Genomic DNA, 23,139 nt, shown 5'->3' with positions numbered 1-23,139 from the left:
AACTACTAGTTGGTATAAAGATGTTAGATAAAGACTAATAAATTATTGTGCATATTGGCAGTATGCTAGAACCATGAGTGTAGAGCTGAAATCCTTTTGAGCACTAAAATTTTTTACTAGTATTTCTGAATGTTCCTGTTTATGAATATTACTTTTTTTTTTTAATAAAAAGACTTCATTGTTGTCCAGACCACATGAATCTTAGGGACTAAAAGGAACCTTAAAATTAATTTTTAGAAAAACAGTTTTGCTCCCAGATATTTGAATGAATTTAATTACATTTTTAATTATCTTATCTTATCTTATCTTCTTATCTTATATAATACAGACATTACTTCACAAAAGTAGATGATTACGTCCTACGCGTCATGCATTTAGTCATGCATATTAACCAATGACTTAAATTCTTCTAAGTCACTGGTTTTCCTGGATAGCTCAGGCAACCCATTCCATGCTCTAATAGCACTAGGGAAGAAGGAGTATTTGTACTAATTTGTCCTAGCATATGGGATGAGGAATGTGCCTTTATCTTTGTGTCTTTCTGAGTATTTTATTAAATTTTGTTTTTGTATTTGAAGATTATGGTTCAGTGTTTTATATATAATTTCTACTTTACTTTTGAGTCTTCTATCCTGAAGGCTTTCTAAATTTAGTGATTTTACTAGAGGTATTACTCTAGTCAAGTGTGAATATTCGTTTGTTATGAATCTCACTGCTCTATTTTGTGTCTGTTCTAGTTTCTTAATGTTTTCTTGAGTTGAGGGGTCCCAAACGGAGGATGCATATTCTATTATTGGCCTAACCAAGGTTACGTTTTAAGAATGATAATAGATGTTGCTTCGTTGTAGTGAAATTAAATAGCCTTCAGTATATATTTGTTACAATATTAATATGTGAGTTTGTAAAAACTGTACAGGTGAAGTTGGTTCTGGCAAATCCAGTCTTGTCAACTTGCTACTTGGGAAGCACATTTTGCCTACAAGTGAACTCCGGTGCACTGCTGCCATTGTAGAAATCCAGTATGGACCGTCTCCACAAGCCATAGTCCATCCTCGAGACGATAGCTCTGGAAGATCTAAAAATCCCATAGTTGTAAGCCTATCTTATCTTATCTTATCTTATACAGCCTAATACAGACGTTACTTCAAAAAAGAAGATGAGTACGTCCTAGGCGTCATGCATTCAATCATGTATATTAGCCAATGACTTAAATTCTGCCAAGTCACTGGCAAAATTATTGAAATATCATCTGATATTTAGAAGGCGTTGTTATTACAAAGCTTATAACAACTGTATTTGTCTGGTAAAAGTGCTTGTTTTTTAAATGTTTTTTGTAATTAACATTTTTTTAAAATTGCTTCTGGTTATTAAATGATCCATTCAAGACTGGTAGATTTTTAGTTTTATAGTACCTTCTATAAAATTAATATTTTTGAAATAAATTTGGATGTTTATTTAAGCAAGAACTTTTTTATTATGCCCTTATTGAGTAAATAAATTCAGCCTCATTTAAAGACTATGTAAACTAGAAGAGAATCTTACTTATGTACTATAGGAAAAAATGATTTTTTTTTCCCATGAAAAAAAATAAAAAGAAAAGAAAGTTTCCTTTTCAGACCATGCAATCTATAGGGCAGATGATGTTAAAGTCATCTGTTTCTTTGGCCCAAGCTTAATGAGCAGGGTGACATGTGGCCAGCACAATGACCATCTGCCTTTACCTTCTCCAACTAAAGTCATGTACCCATTAGAATTGGGTGGACTCAGAAGTGCCCTAAAAATAATTCCTAAATTCAAAATTCAAGTCTTCACTGAGAATTAAAACCAGGACCCCAGGTTCGGAAGCCAAACACTTAACCACTCAGCCACCTGGCCCATTGACAAAATAAAGTTCTTGCCAACATTTGTTTTTGGGTTTTTGCTATATACATTCTGACATTTCTTGAGAAATGAAGATTTGTATACAGAAAGCCAAAATCTAAATCAGGATGATGGTAATTGCAGCAGCTGTCTTCACTGTCCTGAGTTCAAACCCAGCCTGCCATTATCCCTTGCTGTGTTTGGGCTGAAACATCTTTTGTGAATGTGAATGAATGCTGGAAACTCTTAAAATAACAAAACACTATGCTCTTGCCTTTTGGAAACACATTAGCACAATTACAATTGAGAGGCGCAGTGGCTGAGTGGTAAAGCGCTTGGCTTCTTAACTGAGGGTTCCAGGTTCAAATCCTGGTGAAGACTGGGATTTTTTATTTTGGGATCTTTGGGTGCCTCTGAGTCCACCCAGCTCTAATAGGAAAAGTAAAGGCGGTTGGTCATTGTGCTGGCCACATGACATCCTCGTTAACCGTAGGCCACAGAAACAGATGATCTTTATATCATCTGCCCAATAGACCACAAGGTCTGAAAGTGAAACTTTACTTTACAATTACAATGAAGTAACTGACAATGTCTATCACAGATTTCTATATTCCACAATAATATTTTTTTTCTATTATTTTTTCCTTTTGTTTTAGTTGTTTCATAATGTTACAAAACTTTCATCTTGCTTTTTCTTACAGTTAAGTGCTGAGTCTGCTGAAAAGGCTGAAAAGTTTTTACGTGACCTGGAACACTACGTCACTCAAAGAGACGATGAGACGGATGAAAGTCCCTATGAAAAAATTGTTTTGTCTTATCCAATTGAAATGTTGAAAGTAGGTGTGATTTATAAGTTTAAAGATCTAAAAAATAACCACAGCAAATGCACTCCCATAACTGTATATATATTTCATTAACAATTCAAAATTTCCTTATCAGGTCCTTTGTATAATGTAACGATGTAGTGCTAATGTGCAGTTTCAGCAGTTCAAAATCTGAGCTCACTTTGTTCATATACTTTCACTTTTTTAATTTGGGTTCTCAGTTTCTGTCTCTGTAATATTATAAGTTGAAGTTCCTGGCCTAGAGATTATCTTTCCTTAATTGAAACCATCTATTAGGATTGCTGCCTGGTTGTGCGGTTTGCTCGCTGAACTGTTATATACATTTATCAATGGTCCAGGGTTCAAACCCTGCCCACTCCCATCCCCCTTCGTCCTGCAGGAGGTTTGGACTATGAAGTAATTATCTTCAACTCTGAAGGAACATCCGAAACATGTAAAACATTTTACAAACATTTTTTTTACAAACATTTTATTGTACCTTTGCAATAACTAGTAGGCTTAAGAAATTTATTTGATGTATTAACATTTGCTAAATGGAAGTTGAAAAATTTGTTTTAATTAATATGTATTCCATCTCGTAATTAATAAATTTACATTTGACATGATTTGTAGGAGAAATTAATATTTCTCTTTATGTCATGCGCCAAAACATATAGCACCATTTCCCTATCCTACTGTTGAGGGAAACCATTTTTAAAACCATAAAAATGATTTAATGAAATATGCAAATTGTAATAAAAATATAATCACAAATGTAACCCATATGAATGAATAACTTTAATATCTATACTAAAAATAAATATCTGTACTAAAAATTCTACAAGAGCCTATTTATGTATTTTATCTATGCTGAATTTGAGCAAAACTTATTTGCATTTCGTTTTAAAGTGTTTGCATGTGTGTATCAGTTTTTATGTCTACCTCGACATTTAGGGTGGTGTTGTGATTGTGGACAGTCCTGGTGTTGGTGACTCAAGGGGACTCCCATTGATGTTAGCCAATTACATGGAAAAAGCTTTCGGATTTCTGTATGTCTTAGACAGTACCACTGCAATACAGAAACAAAGGGTGAGAACTTAATAAAAGCTACAATTATTTTATTGGCAATGCAGGAAATTAAATTACGGTTTGTTTTTCTTCAACATTCACATTATAATAAACATAGTTGTAATGAAAACTGCAAGCTGATTATAAATTACAGACCAATATAAAGTAAAACTCAAATGCTATTGACTGACAGAGTTGTCCGTTGTATAATTGAACAAAAGTTATATTCAATAACACTTACATCTAAAAGTCCTCAGTCTTCTAAAGTCTTTTGCCCAACTTGCCCTATTTCATATTGTTGCTATACTTCTCTTTAGTCACATAATAATTCATATTGCATTCATAATAGCTGTCTTGAGTAGTGCCTCGTGTAATACTACTTTAGATAAATGTCAAATTGTTTTCATGTTCCAAACACATTACCCACGCAAACATATCATACTCTTCAAATATTGAAACAAGGCATGACATGGCCTAAATTGATTTAGAAGTGTGTTAGGGCTAGATACAGAAAGGTTAATAACACAGGACTAGCAGGTCGATGTAATTAAATAAATGTAAAGTTTTAATTGTTACACTTGTTTGATATAGAATCTTTTATTAGAAGGGCTATATATTAATATTAATTGGTCACTTTGTATCATTCCAGTTGGGTCAGCTGCTATTGAAAGCTGTTGAGATCAATGATGGCTTTGATCACAACACAGCCCTGTTTATCTGTAACAGATGGGACCAAATCGCCCCTGAGGACTACGACAGGGTGAAAGATTCGCTGGCAGACAGACTGAGTATCATTCTGCCAGGAGTCACAAAAGCTCAGCTCTACCCAATATCTGTGAAACTGGTAAAGATTTGGTGAATCATTTTAAGGTTTAGAAATAATGTCCTGAAAAATGTATGACCTAGCCCTAGCTCATACTATGGTCCTCAGTCCTTTTCGATATTATCAGGCCTCTCAAAAGTTCTACCCATAGTAAATAATAAATCTCCAGGAGGATTTGTTTCACTGAACTTGACAATTTTTTCATTAGTGCAGCTTGTGGCACTTGTTTGAAATGTAATGTCCCACAGGCCCTAAAGAATAGGCACCACTACTAGATCTAAAGTACTATTCATGATACAACCACATTTGTTTCTTCTTTCTCCTTCTCTTTTTTATGTTGGAGTGTTCAGATGACTAGACCAATATATGAGATGAACTGTTGGAGCGTTCACATGACTAGACCAATATATGAGATGAATTGCGCAGTGGTTTCCAAATCAGGGAGCTCTCCATATAGTTTTCGTTCTATTAGGGTGTTTTGGGGCCAGTGTCTTGTTCGGGCCTCTTGGTAAAGTATCCAGTTTTGAAAAACATCATCAGCATTCTCTGTAAACTCCACTTGGGCAGATTTCTCTGGTTCGAATTTTGAGCTTCCGGAACATATGTTGTCTCATTCTGTTGTGTCCAGTCCTGAGTTGAGTGATTAGACGTTGATCTTGTCTGGATAGCTTATAATAGGGGTCATCTTTCTTGTGATTCGGATAGAGCTTGCCCATTTATCATTTATTTTATTCACTATTAGTTTCTTAGTTTCTTCTGAAAACTGTATTTTAAATTTGTTAAGTCTCAGGATTGTCTCATTTTGTTTTCTATTCAGTAACCTGAAATGAACTCCAATTGGTGACAAGGCAGGGAGACCTAGGTCTCCGTAGTGCCATGGTAAGGAACTCTGCTGTTTGGCGTAGTGCCTCGTAGCTTCCATACAAATTTAGTAAACCACTAGATACGTCCTCCCGCAGCTTGCGCCACCGTCTCTTCTGATTCCCCACAGTGTCGGCAACGGGCATCAAAATTTGGCCGGAACCGGGCGAAGTACGCACCTATGGGGCAGTGTCCCGTACGCCACTGTGCTATTATTGTTTGTTCCGACCTTTTTAGCCTCCACCACGGGTCCTCTCGATTTGGGCGGCGCATGTGCTGCCAGACTCCCCTGGCAGTGTTGGAGTCATCCCAGGATTTCAACCACTTTTCATGTACCCACTCTCGTATTACTGTCGTAGCCTGTTGGAACGTACTTGGCGATTCGAAAGCGGGCACTGCCAGTGCTCCTTCTCGTGCTAGAGCATCAGCCACGGCATTGCCCCTCACGCCGCAGTGCGAGGGCACCCACTGCATAACGATGACAGCTCCAATAAGCAGGCGGATGTTATTTGCGGCGCCTAATGCCTCTTCCACCAATTTGGACTTTCCCCCGAAGCCAGCCATGGCTTGGAGGCAGGACTGGGAATTGGTAACCATTACAACGGTTGTCGCAATGGTTATCTTTTCGCGCAGTTTTTGGAGCACGTGGTTTAGGGTATTCGTAATCGCCGTTAATTCAGCATCAAAGCTACATGCGGCGAGGCCGCATGTGCCTGACAGCTTTCTATTCAGTAACCAGAAAATCTGCAGCTCACAACTGAGTTTGCAAGGCCAAATAAAATACTTTACTCATTCTTTAAGATCAAAGATATTGCCATTATTATTAATTAATAACCAATAGTCTTTACATCTTTCTTGACTGTTTGCATATTATAGGCCTAACTACTAGATTTATTTAATATAAGCCTTATAAATATTATTATGTATGTTTATATCACAAAAGCATTTCCAGGTTTATAAAGAACATTTATGGTTTGACAATGTTTCAATAATACCATGTCTAATTACAGTCCATATTAGATGTTGAATATGGACAAGTTAGGGCAGAACATCACATGCTCATTAAAGGCATAAGGAGATTTTTACCTCAGACAATGAAAGGAAAGCTAAGGATCTACTATAGGTAACTCATTTTATTGAAACATCTTTACTATTAGATGATAAAAACAATCTAGTTATGCATGCTAATCAGTTTTCCTGACTGATTCAGGCTATCCATTCCATTCTCTAGTGGCACTTGGGAAGAAGGAACACGTGTATGAATATATATAGATCTACAGGTCTTTTTTTTGTGTGCTGCAAACTCAAATTTGAGTTTCTCAATTCCTTCCATTTTCTGATAGCACTTATCTATGTATGTTTTTTTTTGTTATGGTTTAAAATGTCAATCAATAAATGATTTTCCAACATTTTTTAGCCTGCTTAAAAGGGGGGAAAAATTAATTGTGTAGAATTGAATAACATTCACAACAAATTTCCGTAAGGATCAATAAAGCAGTCTTAGTCTTAGTCTTATTCTAGTACTATAAAACAATGACTATCTTTAAACTAAAATCATAAAGGGAGATATTTACATTTACAATGTGTCCTTTCTAATTTCAGATACTTGTCTTCAGTATTGAAGAGATCCCTGCATTCACTTAGAATAAGTTATAATCAACACAAAGAGAGGATTGAGAAAATAAGAGAAAATTATATGGGTGTGGAGAACCGCTTCAATAGATTACAAAGGAACGCTAAAGAAAATTTAGACAAAATGCGCCAGGATGTCAAAAGATCAAGCATTGAAGCCAGCATGAAGGTTATAGCTTACCTGGACAGCATGCATAAGAGGTGTGGTACTGTTTAACACAAAAGTTTCAATATTTTGTAAAGTATTCAGCCTATATTTTTAGTTATAACAGGCTATAGGCATTATAGCTAAGTGATAAAGTTTCCAAACTAAGGAATCAAAAATTTTGAATTTGGGTGAAGACAGGGATTTTTAGCTTCTGATTTGAGGCCCTCAGTCCAACAATGGGTTTGCTGGTAAAATGTTTTACATGGATGTTCCTTCAAAGTTGAAGATAATTTACTTCCTAGTCCAACCTCCTGCAGGATGATGGGGGATGGCAGTGGGCAGGGTATAAACCTTAGACTATCTAGACAACCAAATGACAGTCCAACGAGTCTACTGCATGACCAGGCAGTTGAGAAAAATAAAGACTTATGGATACCAGACAGTTTGTGGAAAATAAAGACAGTTGGTAGTTGTCATGACCATATATATGGGTTAACTGATGATAGAAGCAGATGAGCATTATACCATTCATGAAATTGCAAAGTCTTAAATAGACTTGACTTTTTACTTTACTATGGGCATACTACACCTCATTCTTTAACATGGGTTTACAAATTATCCTTTGGCCACCATAACCAATGGCATTATCTCCAGATAGTTATTTAACTGGCTAAACCTAGGAACATCCACAAATCATAAGAACAAGGCACTTTGCCTTGGCGACTAGCTAAACCATATATCTCATAGACATTAAGCAAGAATCCCAACATTTTATAATTAATGTTGTATTCTAGATTACGCAAACAAGTGTTTAGAACAGATTAAATTGTTTATACGGTTAGTGTCTCAGTTTGTTGTATGCAAAACTCATTTGACTAAATATTAATTAAAATTTTTAATATATTTGTGGGCAATATTTATTTTATATCATTAGCTGTTTGTCTATTCTTTTTTTTTTTAATGAACACTCCCTTTTTACTAAAACTACTTTACAAAATGGATTTTAAAAATGTAAAGTTCCCCTTTAAAACCTTGGGATATGTAGGGTAAGTGATGATCTGTCATCTGTTTCTTTGGCCAATGGTTAATGAGCAGGGTATCATGTGGCCAGCAGATGGATCAACCACCTTTAATGTCCCCTACTTCAGGTACCCTTTAGAGTTGGGTGAACTCAAGGGCTCCCTAAAAATCCCAAAATTCCAAATCCCACTCTTCACAGTTTTGAACCCAGGACCATAGGCTTAGAAGCCAAGAGTGAAACCACTCAGCCACTTTGCTCCCTTACAAAATGGATAGTATATTCTATTAAGAAATGTCTTTCAGAAAAAGATGAAAATACAAAAAGGCCTGTTTTATAATGCAATTATTGTTTTTTTTTAAATGAAAACTACAGGGTGAAGTTAAAAAAATGGAGTGATATTAGTTTGTCCAGGAAAGAAAAGTGGCAGAATATTGCCAAGTCAGCAAGTTTTGCTATTGCTGAAAGAGTGGCCAATGAAATTAATCAGTGGGAGAAGGAAAATCAAATTGTCAAAGGAATTCTGGATGAAATCCTGGCCAAGTTTCAACAACAATTTGAGTTGTTTGATGACCAACTCAGTGAAATTCAAGGTTCCTTTTTTTTTTTAATTAACTAACTCTTTAATGATATAGGCACAAATGATATTCACAGATAAACAAGACTCTATTTAATTAATCTCTGTATTATATTAGTGCTGTATGTCAGGCTTTAACATTTATATAAATAGTTTTGTGTCAAGCAGGGAAGTGTGCTTGCACCCACTCTGTTTGGCATATTCTTCTCCTGTCTACTGCATTATGTGTACAACATTAACAAAGGTGTGTTTCTCCATATAAGATCCTCTGGAAAACTATATAATGTATCAAGGCTGCGGGCAAAAACCAAGCTAGGGAACTTCTGTATGCTGATGATGCAGCTATTGTGATTGATTCTGATATTCAGCTTCAGTCCCTGGTTGACTAACTATCTGCTGCTTGCCAGAAGTTCGGCTTAAATATTAGTCAAAGCAAGACTAAGATACTAGTTCAGAACACAAATACTGCACCTCAAGTAAACATTAATGGCCAACCATTAGAAATTGTTGATCACTTTTGTTACCTTGGTTCCATCATATCCAATAATACTCTACTGGATAAAGACATTAACAACAGGATAGCCAAAGCAATGAGCACCATGTCACGGTTGCAGAAAAGAGTGTGGGACAACATATTGCTGACTAACAATACTAAAGCCTTAGTCTACCAGACCTGTGTGTTGAGCACTTTGCTATAAAATTGACACTAGCAGTTGGGAAAAAGTAGCACTGGATAGATCCACATGGAGAGAGAGAGCATAAAGAAAGGGTCTCGGATGGAGATGCCATACACAATAGAAGCAGAAAGAAGGGTGAAAATGTAACGGCGCCTGGTGATTACATATGCCCAACCTACAACCGCAGCTGTGTATCAAGGATTGGCCTCTTTAGTCACACAAGAAGTTGCAAAGGGAAAAGATTATCTCCTGAGACGTAAAATGCTACAGAACAAAAATACTTTGAAGATGTTTGTTTCATAAATTTATAAGGTTCCTAAAGAAATGAAAATTATTATATCCAAATCTCCTTCAGTATGGCAGGGGTTGGAGGAATGTAGGGTTCAAACAGTCCTTGGTGCATACCACACAAACTCGTGATCAAACTGTATAATTCATTGCCATGTACTTTTAAGAATTTGTTTAATATTTTATATTTATGTATTTTCTTTTTTTGCTATTATGAGCATGAATTTCTTGGGTTGTCCTTCACAGGTGTTTTGCTAAGTGGAGATGAGCTTCGGAATTTCGTTTCTGATGCCCGTAGAGATTTAGGAGCCAAAAAACAAATTAAAATTCAAAACACTGCTTTAAATTCAAAAGACAAAGGGGATGCCTATGACAGGTAAAGAAATAAAAAATAAATAAATAAAGTCATAGCTAACATCGCTAGACATTTCAATGTATCCTTTTGTAGTCAAAAATCAATTTTCATTTTGTCATCGCTTGCGAATCTTCTTAAATTAAACTCTTAATGATCCTAGTATGAGCAGAAACAAATGCACAGTGTTGTTTACCTTTACCTTTCCCTTTGTCTGTTGGACTGTTGGGGCACCAGGCAAGATTTGTCAACCGTCTTTCTCCATTCCTCCCTTTTTTTTGCCTTATTTAGAACCTCTCTCAATGGCAGGCCCGTCCATTCTTTAATGTTGTCCTCCCATCGCTTTTTCTGTCTGCCTCTTCTTCTTTTCCCTGGCACTGTTCCCTGAAGGAAGGTCTTTGCGAGCCCCGTAGATCTTGTAATGTGACCAAAGGTTTTAAGCTTTCGTCTTTTCACAATAGTTAGCAGGTCGTCATGGGCTCCGATCGCTACAGTAACCCTGTCTCTGATTTCTTGGTTTGTGATGCAGTCTTTGAATGTGATGCCTAGGATCCTTCTGTAGCATCTCAATTCCATTGCTAGGATCCTCCTCTCAAGCTCTGCATTCAACGTCCACGACTCGCAAGCATATAAAAATGTGGCCATGACCAGAGAGCGCATCAGTCTGATTTTGGTGCCGAGGGCTAAGACCTTATCTTTCGATATTATTTTAAGTTTTGAAAGGGCTGCTGTGGACTGTGCTATTCAGGCCAATAATTCAGGTTTTGTTCTCTGATCTGAGACAATAGCTCCGAGGTATTTGAAGCTGTTAACACTAGTTAGCTTTTCACCTCCAATACTGATGCCTCTTTTAAAGCCCTGATGGCTATTGGTCATAATTTGAGTTTTTTCGGCATTTATTTGCATGCCATATGCTGCGCAAGTCTTGTCAATGCGCATCACCAGCGTTGTTTATAGCTTTACAACTCGGCTGCTTAATACAAGGCCTTCTTGGTTAACATTTAAGACTAAGACTGCTTTATTGATCCTTATGGAAATTTGTTGTGATTACAAGGACTCGTTTCTCATATAAAGACAACACAACAGAAACATACACATAAATAGAACAGACACAACATAAAAGAGTTCATTCAGCGACTACACACAGGCATCCTAGTCCTTTTCATGTTTCCTGATCAACAAGTGGCGTTGATTTAATGTGACCGATTAAGGTCTGAACAAGTTCTTGTATCCCTCTGTTCTTGTCTTGATTCACACCGCGATGACCTGACGTAGTTCTGATTACATTTACTTGGTAGGTTAGGGTTAAATACTGAGGGACCTAACTTATATAGTATGATTACTAAGAAGTAAAATAGAACCCAAATATTTCTGCAATTTCTATGTTTCTCTTTGTTTGTCATATGTGAATGTAGCATTGGGGCAGCACTGACGGCTTCATTTTCACTAGACCCCAAAGATTCCTCTATAAAGAAGTTGTTTAAAGAGAACTATGACAAAAATCCAAGTAAAGTGATGGAAGAGGCAACAGAAATGTACCTTGGAATGATGACAGACATGGCAATAGCTTCTGCTATGAGTAAATTCTTTGAGCGGTAGGTTTTATTTCACAAATATATAAATAAATGAGTAATTATGGGGTAGATGATGTAAAGGTCATCTGGTTCTGTGGCCCACAGCTAATGAGGCCAGCACAACGACCAACCGCCTTTACTTTTCCCCGTCTAATGTCAAGCACCCATTAGAGCTGGGTGGACTCAGAGGGACTAAAAGATCCCAAATTTTAAAATCCCTGTCTTCACCATGATATGAACCCGGGACCCCCCGGTTCAGAAGCCAAGCTCTTTACTGCTCAGCCACAGTGCCTCCTAAATAATTTTTAATTCTGCCCTATGTTTGATCATTTCGAGACCATTTTGCATTAAACCAAGTTAATGTTTGATAATAGAGCTTTAAGTATGTCAATGGACCTCATTTACCAATTGTAAACAAACAACATTTAGCCAAGTGATTCTCTATCTCTTCTATACAAATTACGCAATCCATGAAGGCTGTCACATGATACATTTTTTCATTGTTTTATCAATATTATCACGTGGCTGTCACATGATACATTTTTTCATTGTTTTATCAATATTATCACGTGGCTATATGTTGTTTGTTTACGATTTTTGAATGAGGTCTATTTTGTGAGGCCAAATCATCACTTATGAGTGCATGCATTGGTGGTTTGATAACATTGCTCTGATGTGACATTGGGGATGGGAGAGTATTGGAGCTATTTAGATGCTTCTGATCCTCTTAAGTGCTTGCAGGAATCAAGATACATTGTATATTGATATCTAAACATTTTTAGGAGTGTTTGTCTTATCTTTCTTATCTTATCTTATCTTATATAATACAGACGTTACTTCAAAAAAGAAGATGATTATGTCCTACGCGTCATGCATTTAGTCATGCATATTAACCAATGACTTAAATTCTGCCAAGTCACTGGTTGTCTATTGTGAAGTATCTGTTTTCTGTATTAAAGTAAAGTTCCCCTTTCAGGCTTAGCAATCTATAGGACAGATGATGTAAAGATATCTGTTTCTGTGGCCCAAAGTTAACCAAAGTTTCATGTGGCCAGCACAATGACCAACTGCCCTCTTTTTCCCCCAACTAATGTCAGATACCCATTAGAGTTTGGTGAATTCAGGTGTGCACTAAAAATTCAAAATTAATATCATGTAGTTTTGTTTTTTTCTGAAACTGCATTTTAATATACATTACTATATTTTATATCTATTTTAAAAAAAAGTGATGACCTATTAGATAAGTAGCTCTTTTGACAAGGATTTAAAACTTTATGAATTTTATCAATCATATTGCATATCATTGTAAAGTTTAGTTACTTTTGATTACTTTGACAGATTTATCAAAGGTATTGACAGAGTGGCTAGCTTTGTACCACAACTAATGAAAGCTGACCAGGAGCTGCTGAATACATTAAACAAAGAACTGGAAAATAGCAGAATCAAACTTGAAGCCTTCCCTACTTTCTCTAGGAAATGTAGGGACATTCAAGGTCGTCTGGATTTGTTCTTTGTTCAGAGGCTAATGGTGACAGACTACACATATGATAAATTATCGTAAGTTAATCATTTACACCTAACACCCACTGTTAATTTCATCTAAGGGAGATAATACATCTTCTTTTTTAGACAACAAACTTCTTATAGTATTTTGCTGTTACAGGCCAGCGGAAAGGTTGGGCCATGGAAGTTTTGCAACAGTTTTCAAAGCCACTCTGAAATGCCCTGAAGGAGATCAATTAGTTGCAGTGAAGGAACCATTAGACAGACTTAAGATTGAAGATGTTACAGACACGCTCTTAGAAGATGCCATGCTTCGGTAAATTAATTAGTTTTTCACAAAGAGGTTATCCATATCAAAACCATGTCATTACCTTAGAGTTGGCAAACAAAGCATCAGCTTCTAATGCTGAGAAATTTTTTTTTTTTTTTTTAGCTTTAGAACAACAAAAGCATAAACAAAATAAACATTAATAAATTTTATGTATCCACGAACTATTATTCTTTAAGCAGTTTTAATATATGTGTATGTAAATGTATTCTATATACATCACTGAACGAAATTATTCTATGGTCTCCAGTCCATAGAATAGATTGATGATCATGTCATAGAAATAATGAGATGAAAGTAAGGCATTAGCTCTAGATGTCACCCACTTTGCTGCTCCTCTCTCTCCACTCAGCAGTTGTATCCAAAGAAAAGGCAAGTGCTGATACAATTTGGGATCATTAGCATTACAGGTTCTGCCAGGGTAAAGCACTGTGTATTGTAAATTGTCTAAGGATCACCCGCTCCTGATTTTTCTTCAAGGCTGACTCTTGAAGTCTTTTTCTGTAGGGATATAGCTGCAAGGCAGTAGAGGTTTGAGTTCAGAGTTTTCCTTTCAGTAGTTGGGTGGCCAGAGATGCCCCTCGTGCCCAAAGTATACTGGTTTAGGAACCAGTTGTTTGCCTTATACTGTAAGTGATAACAGTTCAGCATGACCAAATATCACGTGAAAGATAGGAGTTGGACAGGTTGTCATATGAGACACATGTCATTGGAGGCTGTAACTTATAAGATAAGATATGAAGCATTGTATGATAAGTGTAGTGCTGGAAATATGGAGCATCATAATTTTGTGTGTAATGAAAACAACTTTTCTTATCTGGAAATAAAAATTAATTAGATTGACCTTTGCTAAAAGTGTATTATAATTTTTAGATGCATAACCATGCAAAATACTGTGCTCGTCCTTAATTTAAGCTAAATCAGTTTGAACAATATCTTTACACCTTACCTTGTTAGTTAGACAAACACGAACAAGATTGTAAGTAATTTTATTACACATTTATCAACAATAGTCATGATGTTTAATGAAACCTTTTTAATCATACGGAGGCGCTGTAACTGAGTCGTTCAGCATTTGGCTTCCAAACCTGTGGTTCTGGGTTCAAATCTTGTTATAAGACTGGGATTTTGAATTTTGGGATAAGATAGGAAGCATTGTATGATAAGTGTAGTGCTGGAAATATGGAGCATCATAATTTTGTGTGTAATGAAAACAACTTTTCTTATCTGGAAATAAAAATTAATTTGATTGACCTTTGCTAAAAGTGTATTATAATTTTTAGATGCATAACCATGCAAAATACTGTGCTCGTCCTTAATTTAAGCTAAATCAGTTTGAACAATATCTTTACACCTTACCTTGTTAGTTAGACAAACACGAACAAGATTGTAAGTAATTTTATTACACATTTATCAACAATAGTCATGATGTTTAATGAAACCTTTTTAATCATACGGAGGCGCTGTAACTGAGTCGTTCAGCATTTGGCTTCCAAACCTGTGGTTCTGGGTTCAAATCTTGTTATAAGACTGGGATTTTGAATTTTGGGATTTTGAAGGTGCCCCTAAGTCCACCCAACTCTAATGGGTACCTGACTTTTGTTGGAAAAGTAAATCGGCGGTTGTGGTGCTGGCTACATGACATCCTGCTCTTTAACTGTTGGCTAAAGAAACAGATGACCATAACATCGTCTGCCCTATAAATTGCAAGGTCTGAAAGGGAAACTTTTACTTTTAATCATACAATTATTATTTTATACTCCATTTATTGTATACTCACTGATGCATCTCAACTTTTTAGGGAAGTTGAACATGAAAATATTGTGAAATACTATGGTGTGTGTCGCAAAGGCCCAGAAGCAGACATGAGACTTTTATTTATCATGGAGTATTGCCCCTTTACTTTAAAGGTAATGATTCAGTTATTAACACATTCTTCACTTAATGATTCCTTAATTATCTTTTTGTTGTTTAAATTTGAAGCACATGAATTGGATTTCCTTTCTCCATAGTTTGCTGATACTGGTTACCTTGTTGGACCAAAAATAAAATAAATATAATTAAAAAATAACATAACAAACTGGCACAGAATATGGCCACAAACTAGGCCAAGGCTTATCTATCTAAAAGCAACTATTCTTTCAACATAACATAAAATTTGTTATTTTTTATTAATACCAAATTTAAGTAAACATAATATTTGTTAAATATTATCATGTATACCTTGTCTAGGCCAAATGTATAGACAATGACAATTCTCCAAGTGCACTGGGCAATAATTTGTCAAGACAGAAGGACTCCATCAGCGTTATGACCAACTTTCTGCTACAAACTTGCAATGGGCTGGCCTACCTACACCATAAGTCAATAGTCCACAGAGATTTGAAGCCAGAGAACATACTGGTAAGACATGGCATTTGTAATTGATGGCATTAATCTGCCAAGCAAGTTTTAGAATAGAAGGCATTAATAGTGTAATAGTGCTTAGTGTACAGGATGATTGACGGCTAGTAGAAAACACTATAATTCTAAATGTTAAGTTACAGAAGTACCTACTAAGAAGGTGATTCTTGGAACCTAAGTGTATCCATTGTTTAATCTATTTATGCATATTAATTAGAGACTTAAACTCTACAAAGGCATTAGTTTTCCTGGCTGATTCTGGCAACCAGTTCCACGCTTTGATGGCACTAGGAAAATAGACCACTTAAACAAATTTCACATATGGAAAAAGAAATGTGCCATCATCTGCTTATATTGAGATGGCAGTTTTATATTTACATTATATTAGGTCCAGGTATACAGCTCTGTGCAAGCCTGTAAATAAAAAGAAGAGCAGAAATAGATTGCAAACTTTATGACATCGCTTTTTAATATTGTGTTTAAGATTTTTTTAGAGAAATTACCAATATTGATGCACCTATATCATTTAAAGTATGTTATTCTGAGATCAACAATAAACTACTATTATTATTATTATTATGTTAGAAATGAAAGAGTATTCATTCTCTGCCAGGGTCGAGTTTTGTTAAAGAGGAAAAAAAATCATTTATTTATTCATTATTATTATTTTATAACCTAAAAATATGAATGACTGCCTGGTCATATTGTATGCACCCTGGACTTTCATCTGATGGTCTTGAGTTCAAACCATATCCATTACCACACCACCACCATCTTGCAGGAGATTTGGGCATGAATATAATGATCTTCAATTCTGAAGGAGCATGTGAAACAAAATATTTGGTTTGGATCTAGTAAAAGAAAAATATTTTCTTTCCCTTCTCTTTTGTATTTCTATCCTATCCCATTTCCAGACTCTGTAGTTTTAATGACAATGCAATGACCAATGTCATATATAAACAAAGCATTAATTGCTATACTGATATACAGAAACATTGACATACTGTATGAATCACACTCAAACATTTTAAAATCTTTTGTGGCTATAGCTTACTGCTGAGGGCATTGTGAAAATAGCAGACTTTGGTTTGGCCAAAAAAGTCAAGGACATTCTCACAGTGTGTATTGGTACACCAGTCTACATGGGACCTGAAATCTTACTACTTACAGACAAGTATGACACCAAGGCTGACATTTACAGGTGAAAAAAAACTTTTACTGTAGTTTTTGTTAGTCATTATTTTACTGTTAAAAATTATAGCCAGGATTTTATGTCTTGCTAACTAAACGGACATGGTGGCCGAATGCTTAATCACCTGATTCTGAACTGAGGGATTTTGAGTTTGAGTCCCAGCTGTCACCCATAGAAACAGATGAATCTTGTATCATCAATTCCTTAGATCATAATGTCCAAAAGTAATACATTTACTAACTTGAATAAAAACACAAAACCAACCACCTTTACTTTCACGACATATGTTAGGTACCCATTACTAGAGTTTGGAGGACTAAGGGATGCTAGAAAGTTCATGAAGCCCAGTCTATTTAGGGGCAGTGGTTTCCAAACCACCTGGGGTCCTGGGTTCAAATCTAGGTGAATACTGGGATTGTGAATGTTGGGATTTTTAGGGCCCCCCTTGAGTCCACCAAACCCTAATGGTTACCTATGACTTTAAGTTGGGAAAAGTAAAGGTGGTTGTTCCTTGTGCTGGCCACATGAAACCCTGCTTGTTAACCGTTGTTAAAAAAAAACAGATGACCTTAACATCATCAGCCCTATAGACTGCATGGTTTGAAAAGGGGGGGAACTCGACTTCACTTTGTTGGTACAGAAACAAAGCACTTTATCACTCAGCCACATTATTTTACTTACTAACTAAATCTAATAATGACTATAATATATAATCAGTAGTTAATATTTCTTGTTACAGCCTGGCCATGATTATGTGGGAGCTGTGGTATGGGAAAGATCTAGCAAAGTATGCATCTACAGAAATGCAAGGTGGCCTGAAGGTAATTATGCCTTAAATAAAAAAAGAATTAAAAAAAGAAATACATTTTTGATCTTTACATTGGCTATGACATGTTTTAAAATTTTCATATGCATTACGACACTTATAAGTTTTATTAAAATATATATTGGGTAATCTCCTCTTTGTTTAATTTTTAATGTTAAATCAGGGTTACATTATTTTTAAGTAATTAAACACAAAAAGATGAAAAAGAATATATTAAGGAAAGTGAGGGGTGATAGAAGGTAGATTAACCCTTAAAGTGCTGAGCTGTTTTACAATGAGTACATACAAAATGGAATTACAATTCTGATGTTTACAGGCTAAACTACCACATGCGTTTTAAGGGTTAAAGAAAAATGTAGGAAAACATTGGCTCGAGAGATTTTGAAATAAATAGCAGAACTAAACAATGTCAAGGATGCTATATTCAAAGATAAAGTACCGGTAGCCAAGTAAATAATAAAACATTACTTTGTGGTACAAGATTGTTAAAAATTGATTTTTCAGGCTTAAAAAGTGAACAAAATTATTGTATACCTTTTAAAATACATAGATTATTTCTTATTTTCTGTACACAGGAGACATCAATAACTTACTTGTTTATAGTTATCTATCATATATGAAAATTACTAATTGTGATATAAATAAAATAAGGCTTAATTTTTTTTATTGTACTTTCTAAAGGTTTTATAGAATAGAATGAAAAAACAAAAGTTACTGCTTTAGTAATATTAAGTACAAATTAATTTATTAATTTAATATAATTGATTAATGTTACAATGCGATCATTTGTAAGGCAATGTGTGCTATTTATCTTATATAATACAGACGTTATTTCAAAAAAGAAGATGATTACGTCCTGCTATTTTACTTTTTTTTTTAGGTTGCTATTGAATCTCTCTGGCGTCCTAGTCTAACAATGGTATATGCCCCAACACAGTTCTGGAAAGATTTAATACAGCAAGCCTGGGATCAGGACCCTCGAAAACGCCCAACTTCAAATCAGATTGGGAAAATGTTGTTGCAATATTACGAAGAGTTAATTCAGTAGTTGCTTTACTATTCCAAAATATACAATAGTTTTGATCCATGTCAGATATGCTTAGATAGTCCGTATTTTTTTAAAATGGGTTTTAAAAATCATTTTTTGTGGGGAAATTTACAAATTTGTTCTGTGCTTGTGACACCCTTAAAAATTGTACACACCCTGCCATTAATATTTTACAACTGGTATTGATTTGAATGTAATTTACATGAATTTATGTCTATGTCATGGTTTTGACATTATTCAGATTCTTTTATAAGTATGGCTTATTTTTATGTACTAAAAATGTTCACCTGAAATTCTGATTAAATTTCATGACTGTTATGAACCACAATCTGAAACATTGAGTAATTGATTATTATGAATTCAATCAATCTCAATCAAACTTTCTTTTATTATTTTTGTGTAATAAGGAAAATATGTTAATTATCAAAGTATTTCTTAGTTTTATAACAAAGAAGCTGTTTGGCATAAACTTGCAGAGTAGCCATTGCATACAATTCTTTTCAATTTAGCTTCAGATTCATCCTCTGATTCAGATTAAGCTTGAGATTGAAGATATAGTTTTATTTGAAAAAAAAAAAATGTTTTTGCTTTATTTATTGTTGTGGTCAGTTGTTGACTTGTAGCACCAGATTGCTAATAGACAACTATATATATCAATGTAAAACTCGAAATAGCTTCAATAAACTTCTTTCGTGAACAAAACTATTACAATATAGACTAATTCAACTTGAGATGAAATGATATAAACGGATATTTAAACAAATCTAAATAACTCTGGCATCCTGGAGTCACTCAAGTTCTTAACATTGATTATGACAGAGCCACTTGTATTATTCAACAAGACTAACAATTAATGCTCTATTTCTTCATAACCCTAGGAAACAAAAACTTTGCATAACCTTTGCAGAATGCATGGTCGAGAGTCTAAGTATGCTTGAACTTGGCTCGGCTACCTATGAAGGAGGCTCGAGGTTCCACACCCGACTCGAGCAGAGTTGTGTTTACTGAGTGTCAAAAGGCAGCACGGAAAACCTTCTCCCAAATACCCCCTCCCACCACTGGTCCACAAATGAGATTTGACCATAGCTCTCTGAGCATAAGCATGAAAGTAGCGCTTTATAAAAGCTATAATTATTTATGACAAGAATAATTCCTTTTGTTTTATCTTCATGAGTACAACATTCAACATTAACATTGACTCTTATAACATTTTTCTCAGTTGACATCAGTTAGTTCAGTTTCAATAACATTCTTTTTTTTTATTTGGTTGTCTCCCTGGTTGAGACATTTACTTCTAGTATTTCACTCATTTTATATTCAAAATATATCCATGCAATACATGTCTAACATTTAAAAAACAAAGCTTTGTTTATATTGCACTCAAAAGCATGATTATCTACTAACAATGTTCATATGCAAACTATGCTATCACCAAATCTCTTTCCATCAGCTATGGAGCACCATTTCATCCTGCATTATAGCCTCTACCTGTCTGGAACAGTAAGCCTACCTTCTTTAACTTTTTCTCTATTTACCATTTAGCTTCTCAGTAATTCCAATGATGTGTCTAGAGTCTTTTTTCTTCTTTGTTATGTCCCTATAGCAGTCTAAGTCAATGCAATTGACTTCATTTATCAGTCATTATTAAGTTTAGCAATCATTTTTTTTTTTTAGACAATGTATATTGAATTCTTGACTCTCCATTCTCAGTGCAGTCTATGTTATGACAAGTTAATATAGAGGAATAGGCTAACATACTAGCAAGCTTCCATCTAGTTCGTACATGGAGACACTAGTGTTTTATACAGTTTTTCTATGGTAACAATGCACAAGATACAGGAACATTTATCTTTGAATACAAACCATTTATCTCTTCTATGTGCTGACAGTTATGAAAACTATCGATATGTGAAATCAAACAATGCCTCCTAAACATTAAAGAAGTCATAACATTTTGCTAGTCTCTTGTTCTTGACATTATTTATCTACTTGAAATTTACAAAAAGATAGACAAGGGCTGTTTTTTTTTTATTTAAATACAAACATTAATTGTTAGACTGTTTTTATAAAATAGAATTACAACATAATGTAGAGGAAAAAATTATTCATAGGATATCAGTTAGCCTTTCCTATTAGCAAATTTGAATATCTCACTAACGAACAATTTGAGTGATTGCATTGTCAATCTTTTGTTTTATTGAAATAATATTTTTTTTATTTAATAACATGACATATTTTAAACATTGTTGACTGAAAGATTACAAACATCTATGTTATAAAAATATCTGTAATTTGTGTGTTACAGAAGTCAGCATTCTTTTATATTTTTACATACAAGTCACTGTTATTGAATCTAAGCTGCAATTTCCAATTATATATTATAAATGTATATTTTTTAAAATCATAACGGAACAACTAATGCATCCTGTGTATATTTATATTCAATGTTTGTTTATTGTAAAATCTGGTATCCTTAACAAAAAAAAGAAAGATTATGTATGTTTAAAACATTAACTAATAAAAACAATGAAACAAAAAAGCTCTTTGTAATTTTCTTTTTTTTTTTGTGTGTAAAGCTTACTAAATAGATCACAAACAAACAATAGAGAAAAAGAATAATTTTGAAAAACAAAGCTTATTTGAGGGAAGGAACCGCTAAGTAACGCCATTTATCTGAAAATTACGGGGTTTATCTCCCTTTCCGTTATCTATAACAAAAGTAACTAGTATTGTTATTGACTATGAATAATTCTGTAAAATTTAAACTTTTGATCCGAAAATGGAAAGTGGGAGAAAAAAAACGTGTCAAAACGTAATAAGGGGACTTAATCCATATATATATCCACATCTCTCATTAAGTAGCATTTATTGCCCTTTTTCATGTCTTGGCATCTCTTTTAATGACAGGCGCGTCTTCTTACAATCGGTTCCTCTGTCTGCCTCTTCTTTTTTTCCTGGTACCTATGCTTTCCCTACATTAAAGTCTTAGCAAGCCCCGAGGATTTCGTGATATTTTTTAATTTTGTTTAACATGTTTTGGATGCTCTTTCAGATTGGAAGATAATTATAGCCTAGCCCAAACCTCCCGCAGGAAGACGGGAACGGCAGCGATCATCAGTTTTTGTTTGCGTTTTTTTGTAGTGTGGTCTATGTAGGTGTCAGTAGGTGATACCCAGGATCCTCTTATATAATGTTTAATAATAGCATCTCAATTCCATGACTACCGTAAGGATTCTTCTCTCTAATTCTGCAGTATAGCGTCCAAGATTTGCAAGCATATAAAAATGTGGCCGAGGGCTAGGCCTTTGTCTTTCCAGATTAACTTGGCAAGTTATTGCGTGTGGACAATTCTGGCCAGTAGTTTATCTTTAGCTCCTTCTGAGACGATGGCTCTGAAATATTTCAAACTTCTGCCAGTTTTTCGCCTTCAAAAACGTTATCCAATTTAAAAACTTTTTTATCTTTTGGTCATAATGTGCTATTTTTTTTTTTTATTATTTTGCATTTATTTGCATACCATATGCTGAGGAAGTAGTCTATGCGCATGCCTAAATCAACACTTGCTAGCCAAGATGAACTGATCACGTGCTTGCATTATTTTGCTCTTAATATAGGTTCTCATAAACTAGGACTTGTTACTCAACATTTTGGAAACCTTTCCCGGCATTTGCCATAGATACGTTGGGGTAGGTTTCCCCGCAATAAAAGATTAAAAAACAGGTGAAGCGAATTATAAACATTTCCATTTCCGTATTACCCCTGCCTACGTGAAGCACTAGGGGCCTAAATATTTTGTAACATAACAATTTTAAGGCCGGAAGAATGTAGCATTAGCTTAATGTGGTACGGTATATAGGAATTTTGTCTGCACTTAAAGGCTCCCGTGCAGGCATATGACACTCGCTGAGGCTGCCAGTAATAATATGATTGTATCAATTATTTCCTTTAGAATTATAGGCTTTGATCAGCTGTGGTGCGATGGTATCTACCTCTAAAGTAAAAGTATATTTAAGTTCCCCAGAGAAGATGATGTAAACTTGACTTGACTTAATCCTGTGCACTCCCAGGGGAGCATAGGGCCGCAACCACACCTCTCCACCGAACTCGGTTCTGAGCAGCTTTCTTCATCTGCTCCCA

General features: G+C 35.0%; 1 protein-coding gene across 3 annotated transcripts in view; it reads left to right on the top strand.

Annotated features, from left to right (window-relative positions):
• The window catches only part of LOC106080114 (uncharacterized), an 84,819-nt gene extending 63,611 nt beyond the window's left edge, over positions 1 to 21,208 (top strand). For all 3 annotated transcript variants that reach the window (XM_056025706.1, XM_056025705.1, XM_056025704.1), the window contains exons 6-21: positions 917 to 1,092; positions 2,562 to 2,696; positions 3,639 to 3,773; positions 4,402 to 4,596; positions 6,447 to 6,559; positions 7,039 to 7,269; positions 8,610 to 8,827; positions 10,023 to 10,152; positions 11,544 to 11,723; positions 13,041 to 13,259; positions 13,366 to 13,521; positions 15,335 to 15,443; positions 15,766 to 15,936; positions 16,986 to 17,137; positions 17,868 to 17,949; positions 18,835 to 21,208. In XM_056025706.1, the coding sequence (XP_055881681.1) occupies positions 917 to 1,092; positions 2,562 to 2,696; positions 3,639 to 3,773; positions 4,402 to 4,596; positions 6,447 to 6,559; positions 7,039 to 7,269; positions 8,610 to 8,827; positions 10,023 to 10,152; positions 11,544 to 11,723; positions 13,041 to 13,259; positions 13,366 to 13,521; positions 15,335 to 15,443; positions 15,766 to 15,936; positions 16,986 to 17,137; positions 17,868 to 17,949; positions 18,835 to 19,002 (2,570 nt within the window). In that variant the 3' untranslated portion in view covers positions 19,003 to 21,208. The remainder of the gene's footprint in view (positions 1 to 916; positions 1,093 to 2,561; positions 2,697 to 3,638; positions 3,774 to 4,401; positions 4,597 to 6,446; positions 6,560 to 7,038; positions 7,270 to 8,609; positions 8,828 to 10,022; positions 10,153 to 11,543; positions 11,724 to 13,040; positions 13,260 to 13,365; positions 13,522 to 15,334; positions 15,444 to 15,765; positions 15,937 to 16,985; positions 17,138 to 17,867; positions 17,950 to 18,834) is intronic.
• The last annotated feature ends 1,931 nt before the right edge of the window (positions 21,209 to 23,139 follow it).

This window comes from Biomphalaria glabrata, chromosome 4, assembly GCF_947242115.1.
Source record: "Biomphalaria glabrata chromosome 4, xgBioGlab47.1, whole genome shotgun sequence".
Lineage (NCBI taxonomy): Eukaryota > Metazoa > Mollusca > Gastropoda > Planorbidae > Biomphalaria > Biomphalaria glabrata.
This window is presented reverse-complemented; position numbering and strand designations above follow the sequence as displayed.